This window comes from Vanessa cardui, chromosome 15 (genome assembly GCF_905220365.1).
Source record: "Vanessa cardui chromosome 15, ilVanCard2.1, whole genome shotgun sequence".
NCBI classification, from domain to species: Eukaryota; Metazoa; Arthropoda; class Insecta; order Lepidoptera; family Nymphalidae; genus Vanessa; species Vanessa cardui.
The window spans coordinates 10,167,765-10,182,514 of record NC_061137.1 but is presented as its reverse complement, the minus strand read 5'-3'; the positions used below and the strand labels follow the sequence as shown (position 1 = coordinate 10,182,514).

The window sequence follows — 14,750 nt, the reverse complement described above, 5'->3', positions numbered from 1 at the left end:
TACGCGTTCAAGAAAATATAATTATAGTCTAGTACATTCATTAAATACCTTTAGAGAATATTAAATTTTCCAGCTGCACATACTCAGAACATACCCATGTTCAATCTGATAATGGATATATTTAAAAAGCGACCTTTAACACATGTAGGAAGCTGTGTAGGTGAAAACGCCCCGACTACAGATTTTATCTTAAATAACTACGCTTAAAAAGCTATTTCAAAGCATTATTTCTAGTTGATAAAAATGTTTTAAAGGCAGATAAACACAAACAAAATGTATTGTTCACACGTGTTGTTGTTTTCAGAGCTGAGCTGCTCGGAATATCTTTGAAGGATAAAAACAGAAATAAGAGCAGAATAAAAACCGATGCTTCTAGGACCGATAGACGTTGGAGCAGATGAATCTTAAGAGTGTATACCAGGGATTGACTTCAGCAGAATAGAATACACTCCATCCAGAGCTCGTGGCTTAAACGTGGTTTCGGGAAACGAGAGGATGCAAAATAAAGAGCATCTTGGGCAAGGCCAATGTCGACTGTCCGTCAACGTCGATTGTGATTTACTATTGGCCCCACTTCTGTTGATAAGGTTGTGTGTATCCAACGATTATTTTAAAAGAAGTATTTTTAGACAGCCATTCACGAGCTCGTTATAGCTCTTCCAAATAATTATTTATATATAAACGATACATTTATGAGATTTTGCAATGTAAAAATAATAACAATAGATTGAACCAATTACTACGTCCAATTCCACAATAGGTAAATTTTCTACGCTAGTTTTATTCCGTCGACTGACGTTAAATACGATGGTAGTTATAAGTAAGGTCTTGACGCAAATGTATTTATATTATACGCAGACTACTCATACAGAAGAGTTTCTCATTCACTAAATTAAGCTTATAAAAAATATTTAACTAAAAATATATTTGGTCAAATATTGTCGGTTATGGAATTAAATAATTATTTTAAGTCGTTAGTTTTATGTCAACGGTCAGTAAATTAGTGGAGTATTTTTTTAATTGTTAACATATATGGATTGCGATACATAAAACATCCAGGTACATATTTGGATGGCAAAACATACCATTGTGAGGGCTCGAAAGGAGCGCCAGCGGAGCGTATCGGACAGAGTCCTGAGGAGGGCGCCCGTGGACTCCCCTTTGCGCACCATCCCGGCTTCACGCACGGCTGGTGGGTCACTGGACTCTGCACGACACTATTCTACGGTATAAACAAACTTCTCGATTCACGCGTCCACAATCTCCAACGTAGTGTGAACAAATATGTGAGATTTACAAATGATGTAGCAACCGCAATAATCGGCCGCGTGGACGCGACTGGCACATTATCGGCGCGACACCTATAAAGTAAAGACTAAAGACGTGTAACAGATCGGTTTGTGAATGGACACGGCCTCGTTGTTTTGGTCAACTGACGCGGGACCCAAATACTTTGCGCGTCAAGAGCTAGGAATCCGAAGTCTAGAAATATAATTCATGAGTCCTCCAACTAAAAACAAAACATCTGTCGTCGTGTTATCTTTCATTGGTACTCATCCAGATTATCTTTTCACTCGTAATTTCATATTCAGCGCATAAATAAATACAAGCCTTGAGAAATGCCATTCAAATCATAATTATGTTTACATTCACAAGTAATTACTCATCGTCTCCCACAACGCGTTCTTTCAAATAATCATGTGAGAAATTACGTGTGAGATGTTTAATTTCTAGTAGACTGACGATATACATCATTTTTCAATCGCAATAACCATTTTAGTGGTAAATACAGCTCCGGTTAAATTTGATTCGATATTAAAGCAAATAGCTATCGTGCTTAAATCGATTACCAACTACAGCTCCTTCAATAGTTGTAGTGAAAATTAGATCGGTAGTGTCACTGTTTTATTATGTGTCATATACACAACAGTAGTCCGTAATGCATTCAGTATTAGTGTGCTTATTGTTTGAATGTTTATAATTATCCGGCGCCGGGCCGGTGGCAGGAGTCCAGGTCGATCACTCGGCTAACGGACCCGCACTATATCGGGTTCGGTCGTTGACAGGAATATTTTTCCGGAATCGGCGAAGTAAAGCATTTCGCGGAGACAATATAAACTTGCAAAAGTCACACTTGATATTAACATCGCAGTATTCATTTTTTTATGAATCATACAATTCATGCGTCGCCATTGAATCATATAATGATCTCAATATTATTTACGACTAAACTGGTCTTTCCCGCGAAGTAGGAAGTCGAATTTATCGGTGTACATATTCAGATACGTTTTTTATATACTTGAAGTACTAAATTGAGTTTCTTAAAACAGCTTTCAAATGGCTTTGGGTACGTTAAACAATACGAGTACAATCTGCTAAGCGCGTGCGTTCAACGATTTTTGTATTTATATTAACCCTAGCAGGATTTCTTTGCTAATAAATTAACGAAGAATTTGTTTGATTAACATGTAAGTATATATTTTTAAATAAATACGTTTGCATATAGATTAAACATATTTTTTCATGTAGCCCATCGTGTCCTTAAATGTTTGGGAAAAACAATGGCTAATATTTACTGACGTCAGTCTAATAATCAAATATTATGAACTTTTGGCAATATTATCATTACTATAAGCAATTATTCATAAACATTTTCGGTGTATAAAAAATCGTTTAAGTAATAATACACTGAGCGTATAGCATATATTGTTTAGTACAGTTTTAAGGGAACATCAAAGCTATTACACGAACACCCCTTGCTTATTTGACAGCAACGTCTAGAGCTATTCAAGGAATTCGGAGCTCGGAATCTTTGGTGGAAATAGTTGAGCGCCGAAGATATCCTGTTTTAGTTGTTATTTCAAAGTAATTTACGTGTAATTCAACTTATTAATAAGATCATAGTGTATGCGGTCGATTTGAGAGATAAGTTTTGCAAAGTGCTGCAAATTTTTGTTTTTTAATTTATAGCAAAATGTCATAATATTTATTCCATATAAAAGCAGTAACCTTGCTGCAATGGCTGTTAAAAATCTACCAGCGAAAATAATCACCTCGAAACTGAGAAGAGCCGGCGAAAGTACATAATTTTTTTAAAACTAATATTCAAAAATTAGAGATTATATTATAAGTTGCCTTATTGAATATACATATATGTCACTAGTTTAATATTGAAAATAATAAATATATGTACAAGTATAAAAAGGATATAAAACAAGTCAAATAAACGAAAAAAAAAGCCTATTCACAATACTATATTGAACAATTAATAATGAACATCTACATTTATTGTGTAATTATTATACACCTACCTATCGGTAGTTTCCGCAGTTCGAGTCCTAAATAATATTTTTTTAAAAAATACCCGTACCCATAAAACAAAAACGGTAGCGTAGTCAAGTATAAAACTTCCACAGTTCACAATAAATACGGGAAATGCATAGAGGCAGCGTTTGAAGCATTCGAACGATCCGCCGTCACCGATAGAGCACGCAGTTAAAGAGAATTTCATTTCAAACGCTTCAGATTAAAGGGAATCCAATTTTCATTGCTGGAGAGATGAGATATCTCACACAATGTTCTTAACTTTTAATATAGTATTAATGTTCTTCGTCTTCGAACTAATAAGTTTTGTTTTTGTATTATTTTTACACCATTCAATAACGAGAAAATTCAATATCAAGTAACGATATTTCTGAATTATTCTCAAATATATAAAGATAAAGTTAAGATATAAAGTCAATTTAAAGTCAAGCAAAGACTGTAAATTTCCCATTACTGGGCTATGGCATTATCTCTATTCAACGAGAATAGTTTGGAGCTCATTCCAGCATTCTGTTCCAATCGTAGCATAATCGTAATCCTGTGTGTATCGCACACATACGTCATCACGTAAGTTTTCTCACGACTTTTTCCTCCGCCACCTAACACGAGTTGAATTATAAATACAAATTAAGCATATGAAAATTCGGTTACGGTTCACGCGTGCTCAAATCTATACAAGTGGCCAATGCTCTACTGGGCACTAGATCGATCAACTGATCTAGTCCATGTCGAGTTATGAGTCTCTGTGATTGTTTTTCGCTTCGAAACGCCCTAATCGAGCGTGTGCAAATCATCACCGAGTCATTTAAAGGACAAATTGCCTCTATCGATACTCGTTCGCGGGTTTTGACGCGGCGAATAATTTCCATTATTACCTTTGCTCTCGACCGGCGGCCTCGGGCGACGTTGACGAAGACAACGCGGTTCCCATTAGGTAAACAAACACAAATGCTTTTATATACTTCAAAGATTTCAGAACTATGTTCCTTTTTTAATTGTGAATCACTTACCAATAATTTCAGTACGAAATTCAAATTTATAATTACTTACTCCACCTACAGTCTTGTTCCCTTTGTGCGTGGTTTTTGAGTAGTTCAATAAGATACTAGTTAGTAAGCTGAATATCACAAACTAAATAATATTTACATTTTGTAACTGTTATTTTATCTAGTCGATTTTACGTTAGAAGCATCCTCTTAGAAAATCTTTTCTAACAACTTATTTCGTGGAATACACATGCATATTCTACTAGCTGTATAATTATCAAGTAGTCGATGATGTTTTAATGTCTATTGCTATCGGTGTATCGAAACGAAACGGGACCAACACGAAATCGAGCCACGATTCGGATAGCCGGCGGGCGATCGGAACACGTGACAGCAACGAGATACCGATCACAGTTTTAATAGAGTTCTTCGATGCACCCAATTACGGCCCCTGCCCGAAGCAGCTACGATCGCCGATTAACGTGATACGACCTGTACCTAGGTATACTTAAATAAATTACAGGTACCATTTATGATTTGTTACCTATTGCGAAAATAATCTCTTGAAACTTAAATACGTTTTTTATTAAAATAATTGTACGTTTATAGCCACTTTAACTATAATCCGTAAAGTGAATTGATTTGTCCAAGTGCTATTTTTTAACTAGAATTACAATAATCTCAAAAGGCACTTTATATTATTAATTAGCAAAAGAAGTATTGAATCAGATGTCACTTTCCAAGTTTTTAGATAAAAGTAAAAAAAAAGTCCAATATTACGCAACTAATACAAGCCCGATCCAAAATTTTATTTAATTACGACTTTAAATTACATCTTATATATAAGCAGGCCATTAATTTATATTACGCAAAATAATAAAAACATACGATACGATACATCAAACCTCGATTTAAAATTACCGAAATACGTACTAGATACTAAAATAAGTCAAACTATGACTTAATAAAAAGGACAGTTCATTTAGGAAAAAGTTGAATATAAGCAATGCGTGCAATGCGTTAGATGACGACATCAATCACCAGATTCGTCGATTAGCCCAACATAATTCCAACTATTGTTCCTAGAATTGACATTGAACGAATTAGTCGGAATCATGCATGTCGAGCAAGGAAAATTGAAATCTAAAACTAACAAACCGTCTCGCATATTGTTTTCAGAATCGTGCCAACACGATAAGCAAAAAAATTACATATAATCGAACATCCTATGTGAAAATTTTAGGGTTCACTTGAACACACTCAGACAGTCTTATCTTTAATCGATGCATTTATATTTTTATTGAAATTAAACATGATTAAATCGTTCGACGCAAAGTGTCCGGAGGGAATTTATTATATAATAGCGGGTGCTTAACGATTTCCTTCGATGTGTTATGAATAAATTCAATAAAATGATTCAAGACTAGAACCTGGTGACAAGAGGAAAATAAATATACACTCGTAGCAACGGAGCGGATTAATGAGGACATCGCCTTGTTGCCACTTGCTGCGTCGCACGTGTGAACTCGTATACGTTGCTTTACTGATGTATATCATTTATTTTCAAAGGCAATTTAGCAACTGCCAACATTCAATGTCTTCCAATATCACACTTTTTCTAGTGTCTAATAATTAGCAACTTTCCATAATTCCATAGTTATCGCTTTAAATATAATTGAATAAATAGTTGTCACGGTCGCATTATGTCATAAAAAATCTAATGTTAAAAATAGCTAGATCGTAGTACAGCAAGTCGGCAACCGACCCAGTAATAAACGCAATTCGTGAATCCGTCCCGCCGTACCGCTTTATCTGATAATGCTGTCTGTCTACCGGATACGAAGCGCCAAGTCGTGCAATGAGTTATTATCTCGGCGCCACACTCCTAGTTGTCGCCTATGGACAAACACCTCTACGAAGAAACAAAACGAGAATTCAAGAAATATGGTTTTCAGATACTTGATTGTTTCATATTTCGTTTATAGAGAATGTTAAGTGATTTAATTAAATTCTGCTGCGTATACAGTGGACGGTTGGCCTAAAGGCGTCTGAATGTCAACGCACTGGTCGGTCACCTTGGGCAACGCAATCGCGGCGAGTGAAATTTGCGAATGTGATACAATCTTATCGAGAGGTCGATACAACTCAGACCGGCTCGTAAACAAGTCACACCAAAAGATCGCGTAGCCTTACAAATGTTCGCTTCTAGACTTTAGCTACCATGGTAATACACGTTTATATCAAAACCAGAAACAAATTGCTTAGCGACGACTAAATTATACGTTACATATTCATATAAAACAATTTTAAAGTTTAATTATTTAATTTGACAGCTTTTAAAATCTTACGTTAAATCTACAAGCTTGTAAATGTTACACAAATTTTTATAATGTTTGAATCAAAAAACCGTTTAAAATTATTTATTTCGCAAAACAAATACAAAATCTTCTACTCGAACACTTATACATTTTTTGCATATCAACAGACACATTTTTTTTTTGTAATAGCATTACGAGAGCGAACAAAGGAACATGTTTACATCGCCGTGTTATATTAGTCATGAGATAACGTCACGATTTACGTATTTGTCTGTATTATACAGACGTGACGTAGCTTTGATAATAATAGCCGCGGTATCTAAGCGACGATTACTAATTTAATTGACAACACATATTTTACAAGCCTTTAACCAGATTTTGATATAAATTATGTACATATTTTATAGGCTAGAAAACAATTATACATGTATTATTAAATAGCGATTCCTGAGAGGCTGAATTTTATTAAAACAAGCGTTAATCACGTTATAGACCATCAAGTCAGATTCGGCTAACGAACACCGTGATCGATCTCGCAATCACCAGTCGCATTGGTGCATCTGGTGCCAAAGAAGCTGCTCCAATTCGGCTCGATCGATGTCAATGTGCCGAAATAGCGAATGCGGTCGCTGAGAATACACCCAAGGTCGTCTACATTTATGACCCACGAACGAAGTCCGATACCTTAATGTCAAAGGTACGTTCTTGAGGCAAAATTAAATTATTTATTTTTTACAGAGTACGTCGATATCGTCTAGGTAAGTTGAAATGAAGAAAATAATTACTAGAGTTTTGAAATAAGTGGAGTAGCATTTTTTTAATATCAAATCCTTCTGATATCGAAATGGTTTAAAGTTTCTAATAAACTGTCAAATCGTGGACACAAAGAAAACGATTACAAATCGGCAGTATAAATATAAATGGAGAAATTCAAACTCCGAGCAACGTAGATGCAATTGAAAACGTTTGAGAACTTTATATTGGTGGTATTCGACACCGAAAAAGTGCAAAGGGGCCGCAACTCGGTTGCGACACGTTAACTGTTAGCAAACTCAACTAACGACTGCGAACTGCGAGGGCTGTGCTCCGAGAGTGCATTCGGGAAACTTACAAACTAGCTTAAATCCTTTCTTGTTTATTATTATTACCTTTATTTTATAAAACATACAAAAATAATCTATACTAATATTATAAATTTGAAAGTAACTTTGTCTGTCTGTCGCTCTTTCATTCATTGCCAAACCACTAAACCGAATTGTACGAAGTTTGATATGCAGCAGAATTAAACACCAAGGCTTACTCTTGCCTAACACGTAAAAACCAATGCCTTAAAACGCAAGCGAAGCCGCGGGGAGCAACTAGTAAATTATATACCAACAATATTTCCTTATTCTTTGTAATCACGAAGGAAAAATCCTTTAACGTTGCAGATGGGTTAGACATTATCGCCTAACGGAAAAACAATTACGGCGATTCCTTTCGGTTAGACACTAATTAATAGTAAAACGAGCTCAGAAAAGATTAATGGGAAAATTTTCTTTGCTAACACAGCCAAAGACAGTTTTCACGCGATTCATAACGAAACTTTTTTCTTCCGTTTTAAAATTAGACAACATTCATCCATTAAAACGGAAAGCGGTCAGTAGAAAATAAATGTTACGAGACAAACAATACTGTGAGTCAAATTAAGAGGGTATTTTTGTAAATAAGTTTAACATTATTATAATTGATTTATTTTAAGACTGAATATTTTGTAAGCTTTAACGCAATTAGTTAATTTTAAACAAACTTGACAATAATTTCTACCTAAGATAGATTTGACAAACATTTAAAAATAGAACCAAATAATATCCTTCTTACTTACATAGCTCGTATATTTCATACACATACAATAATTTATAAAAAGTAATATTCACGTAACGTCTTAATCAATGTGAAGATGCTGACATAATGAAACTCGGGTAAGGTCATCATACTTCAGATAGCACACATATAGCCACAGTAAATCTTTTCAAACGTACTGCGGTCAGGCGCAGACAACTGGAGCGTTGCGGCGCCGTGGGCGCACGCGCAGTTTTATTGTTCCCACCCGCCTCCATCGCTAACTTCATTACGAGATATTTTGAAATTCAAATCACTATGATACAGTAATAACGAATCATATGTGCATTCTTATCGGTATTACTGATTGTTGTTTTTACTATTGTCTGTCTTACGATGATTATTCGATTATGTTAAATTGTTTATCGATATCGAGTATACAAACAATTATTATAAATATTATGTAAAAAACGAATAATGCACTTAATGTTACTATTGGGCCGTCAATCCGAATGGATTGTAAATATGTATACTTGTGTTTGTTTGTACTTTTTACAACGTATTCGATGAGGGGGCACGATTAGCGTCCGGCGCGCCGTACACGAAGAATATTATAGCAAGCGGGGTCGGCGGGTCCATCAAACAGATCGGGCGAGTGATATCGTCTCAGCTGGGCGGGCGCGCGGGCGGCGTGTTTCGCATTACGTTATTGGCCACCCCGTCAATTTTATACGGATAGTGGCGTTGCGGTGCGCGTTTTTGCTGATTGAACACTCATTGAATTTTGTATTTTAATAATATAAAGACAGCGATGTTTTTAATTGTAAATTTAATTTGTTATCAAATCATACAATAGGTAATGCTTCTGTCAATTTATGTTTTTTCAATTCGAATAACACAGAAAAAGATTAAGTAAATAATTTGTGAAAAATGAATTCGTCGAAAATTATATTGTAATACGAAAATAATAGCATTAAGATATATTTTTATACTATAAATCATTCGTAGTTATCGATAAGTCATCATCAAGCAACCGTTATGAGTATATACAAGGTTGTTAGTATAAAACAAAAAAATATACGCTTCATAACTATTTTAATGATTTGTAGTGTAAATAGAAAAAAAACTATTATGAAAATGAAAGTGATAAGAGACTTATTAATATAACTTAGCAAGCAACATATATCAGTCGTTATTAGAGCAACAAATTGCTGCATAACCGAACGTACAAAGCCCCGTCCACTATTAGGCTTATTTGGCACGCTTTATTACATACTATAAATAAACAATAGTGATGGGAAAAGACAAAAACCGGATAGATTTTATTAGTGTACATTTGCCGATATGCGAGCGAGTCCATCGCGATATTAGGCCATCAATCTCCGGCTAAAGATAATGGTCCGGTGTCGATGTTCCTTGGCCGATTGAAATATCTACCCGTTCGGATCGCCACGTGCACTTCGAAATAAATCGATTCAATGTCCGACTTTAACGAAACAGTTATGTGAACATTATATAATCAATTTAAATTTTGATTTATATTTCTTATCGTTTTAAAATTTCAAACAGAAGATAACTTACGCATCAAAATTAAAATAAGCACATAATTCTTAAATTCAACGCAAACTAAGATTTGGGGAAAACATTTTTACTCGTCTATAAATATTATATATCGCGTAAATTACAACCTAAAATTTTGATAAAATTTAAACTAAGACTAAAAACCTTACCGTAAAGAAGACGATTAAATAATAAATACCGCTGTATTTGACAGTTACAAGCTCACCTGAAACAAAGAAACGTACTGTTAGTAGGTATGAAAACGATGGGTTCAGAGGCAGAGATCGATAGGAGATCGCGGGGCGGATCATGCAAGTCATCGGGGTCGTCAACATTGTGTTTTGACGCACTATATAATGACGTCAATCTGACGTGGCGATTTTACTGCGGGTAAGTCTTTTAAGAACCGACATTTTCATTTTATTATCATTAATTTGGTTCAAGTACGGCATTGAATTTAAGCCAAGCGATAAGAGATGTACGCTATTCAAGATGTGTTATTCTAACAAATATTTATAGTTTTGATTAATACTCTTGAATCGTCTCATTATTTTTTTAGTAAATAAAGTGTTTTGTAACACTGCTAGTATAAAAGGTTCGATAATTGGAAATATTTTTGATGGTAGGTTGCACTTCCTATTAGGTAGGTAGGTATAGAATATATGAGCCAGACTAAACTTTATATGAATCGGCATGTACGATACACAAATATTGAGACAGAGCTAGTTTTATTCTATTTCGTCGGGCAGCACTAGGTATATAATACTGAATGATCCAAAATACGTATGATTTATTAATTAAATGTTTGTATACTACTAGTGTGTTCGATATTTCATTTGTGTTGTCGACGTCAATCATTTATATTGTAAGATTTTTTAGCTTTAATATTCAAAGCGTAAAAGTTCTTTTACACTTTTTACGCCTCAAGTTGTGCCAAGTAAAGAATTTTAAGACATAACGAGTTATCCAAGTTTCAATGAATAGATTTAACAGCCCCAAGTTCAAGTTTGTCAAGAAAGTAGGTATAAACGACAACTTTGTGTTACAACGTCATTTATATGAAGGAAAAAAGTGGCCGAGACGAAAATAAAAGCAAAGAAAAACAATCAGAAAAGTAGTAATTCTTACGCGTCGGCAACCATTACAGCTCGTAAACTGCGAGATATAAACAATTACACACTTCTTAGGCACGTTTACCTCGCCTAGAATGCGTGAGAGTTTTTATGTTAATGTGCAAGGAAATTAATATGTGAATAAAAATTTGTACACAATAAGTATCATATGCTTAACTTGCAGTTTCCAAACATCAACCAAATTGTATAATAAAAAAATAATTCATCAATTATAGCATTTTAGTATTTTGCAATGCTGATAATTATAAAACAATATTACTTCGTTGGGGTTGAACACTTTTTTCTCAATACGTAAGGGGTGTAGGCTACAACAATGACGAGTTTTATTAAAAACCATGGGGTGGTTTTTGTAGTGCGAACAGATAACCAATAAATAAATATGTGTTAAATTATGTTTTTTTTTTTTTTAAGTAAAATGAGCTTAATCTTTTAATCACTAATCTCAAAATATATTTGATGATGTAAGTATGATGAATATTGTAAGTGTCCGTAATAAGTACAATCTCTAAGATGCGGTCTTTTATAATCAACGATAGTCATGTCCATCATCATTCATCAAGACAAAAAACACACATATATCTTTCACAAATCGAAAAACGATAAGACTTGTTAAAATTGTCATTTTAATTTAATAAATCCACATATATGGATACTGATGGAATCTTATAGCTACAAATTAAGTTCTTAATATTTCAAGCGTACCGTATAAGGGAGTCCTTCCATTTCCCAGTGTGCAACGAAAACTCAGACTAATCGCGTAAAACGTGTTCGTGGTCCCTATCGCACCACATGGCGCAGTGCATGCGATACCTTTACAACCTTATAAATTACCGACAACATCTTTGATTAGAAGATTAAACGGTCTCAGTAAACATTGTTTTATATTCATATATAAGGGTCGATTTAGAAATGACAAGTTTTGTAGATGACGATGCCGTGTCTACGCTTTGCATGTTATTTAAATATTATTTATAGAAGACATGCAGTGACCGTTGGGTTTATTTGACATCAGATGTCCTCCTGAGTTTGATATCTAGTTTTACACGAGGCTAAACAAGGATATTACTTTAATATGTTAAACTCAATATGGAAGTGTGATGCACCCGCATCCTACACCCCCATGTTCTATACACAAACTCAAACAACGAAACAGTACACGCGTATTGCATTATGAACTTTATCATTAGCCGCTTAAGAACTATGAAACACGTACGCGTGTAGCGACCAGTACAATGATGTATGAAAGGCCCCGCGGTGGTCAGAGCTCATGACAATGGAAAAGTTATTCCGGGATAGCCGCGGACTAACCATTGTTTGCGTCCCTCGCAATGGCTAGTTAATAATTATCGTATACAAAATACATGTGCCGGTAAATCTCTTGTCCAATTGTCCATTGAAATGAATATCTTAGGATCGATGATCACTGATATCGTACCGAAACTGAAATGCGTATCTATTTATCTATCAGTGGTGCGTCTAAGATGTTAAACTATGAATTATCATTTGCACAAGTCGATTACACAGTTATTAAAGGCTTCTATATATTTGGAGTAGTTAGATTGTGTCATTGCGGATATACTATTCATATTATATAAAATATAATTAGCTAAATAGCATGTATGGAATGGTCAATTTGTTGGGATCGTTCAAATCGGAACGAGTGCTTGTCACAACATGGTAACTGTCAGAAATCACGCGCATTTATAGACCAGCTAAAGTCAACTGTTGTGTATTAATTAATGTGTTAAAGCCATATTATTTTCTCCTTAAGTTCTAAAAATTAGAATATTTTATGTACAATATAATGCCAAAAATACTTTAAGCTATAGGTAGGTACTTAGAAGAAATCAAATTTATTTGATATTGAACTTTTCTTACTCAAAATAATTTGTTTTAGTTTTTGTAGATAGGTATTTTAATCAAATCACGTATCATCACTGACGCATTCAATAATTAGCGGCTGTGACTGACCCTGCAGCCAATATTCGCCGAAACATATTTATAGTTCGGGGGGGTGGATTGTAAAAATTCGCTTGATAAACGAAGCGTCCGATAGGGCTGTTTGAAAATTAATATCATTAAAATTTATTCCCTTACATTAGACGGTCCCCCTCGCCCGGTGGGGCCGTAGGGCAGTGGCGCCCTCTCACCGCTCCCGGGACGCCGACGGTTTGTATACATAAACACGTTATAAATTATCTTTCGCCTCGCAGATTGCGAGGAAAAATACATATCACTAAATTGTAATAAAAGTATTGTACGTACAAAACGTTAATGGTAATATTATTGTTTAAATGAATTGGTAAATACATAGGAATATATAAAATAAGCTTATGTACTTGTACTTCTGGTTTATACATAGTTATTACGAGAAGTAGACAAAGAACGGCAGCGCTAGGATCCGAAGTACGCAATACGACGAAAAAAAAAAATACTAAACAAACGGCGAGAGAGTATTTCTTAGCGAGTGTGAGCGCCGATATCTGTCTAGAGGAATTCAAGACTGTAAACAAGAGCCGAAGTACTTTAAATCTTGTACTTCTAAATTCACAATCGATATTCCTTCATGTTTGTGAAGTTTGGAGTATAATTTTAAAACATTATACTATACTACTATACGATACGGTTCTAAACAGTCAGAAACTAACATATGTACAATACATTTTTTTATGAATTGTTTGGATATGTATAATGGTATTCTCCGGGAAGGAGAAGCTATCATCGATAGTATGTTTGTTTGTATGTTTCAAATCGTCGATTTTACTCAATAAGAACGTTACGGTCGTCATTTAATCAAGATAAGAATCTCGCGTGAGCTATCATCCGTCGAACGAGTCCAGGTGTAACATATCGACTATGTTTATGTAGCGCTCGAATAGATCGCTCATTGAACCAGGGTCGGAAAGTTAGCGTGGAGCGTATGAGCCGTGACGTTCTTTACAGACAGCATTTGTTATATCTAAGCCATGAACAGTATTCCTTTTTTTATATGCTTTAAGAAACAATAGTAATGAAGTGTAGCTTTAGAACACGTTATACACTAAACGCATATAGATATATTTATTTCTTAATTTCGTCGAAAAAGATGTTATAGATATTTAGACAACGATTGATGTTCACCATCGTCAATTGTGTACAAATGGCGTAGTTGACTCTTACCATGCGTAGCCATTTAAATTATACGAAAGATTACGTTACTTACACCTCGTAATACATAAGCAACAACAGTATTCTTGCTACGTATTTAAAGTTTTGGTTAATTAACTACATACTTTTCTCCTTTCAATTTAAAACATTATACGTGTTTAAAAAAATGTCGTTTGTTGCTTTTTTAAGTTTGTAAAACCAGACCTATTTGTAATCATAAATATCAATAAATAAGACGTCTAATAAATTACATTACAAAACTAAATTTTACTGCTTGTTTACAATAATGTATAGATAAGAGCGCTAAGTCATAGAATCATTTATAAGCTTCTCTATTTGCGACTTGGTATTCGGTCGTTTCGTTCACTACTGGCGAATTGAGTGCCGTGTCCCAATTTCAGGCAGACGACCGGTGCATTCTGGGCCGATTGGGCAACCGTCTGGCTTGACAAATTGATTAA

General features: G+C 34.7%; 1 protein-coding gene across 6 annotated transcripts in view; it reads right to left on the bottom strand.

Annotated features, from left to right (window-relative positions):
* The window catches only part of LOC124535876 (serine/threonine-protein kinase minibrain), a 102,410-nt gene that overhangs the window by 27,474 nt on the left and 60,186 nt on the right, over nt 1-14,750 (bottom strand). The window contains exon 1 of one of the 6 annotated variants that reach the window (XM_047112276.1): nt 1,086-1,361. The exons of the other annotated variants lie outside the window; for them this stretch is intronic. Within the exon in view, the coding sequence (XP_046968232.1) occupies nt 1,086-1,172 (87 nt within the window). The 5' untranslated portion in view covers nt 1,173-1,361. Of the gene's footprint in view, nt 1-1,085; nt 1,362-14,750 lie in introns of those variants that run through there. 6 annotated transcript variants of the gene reach the window in all.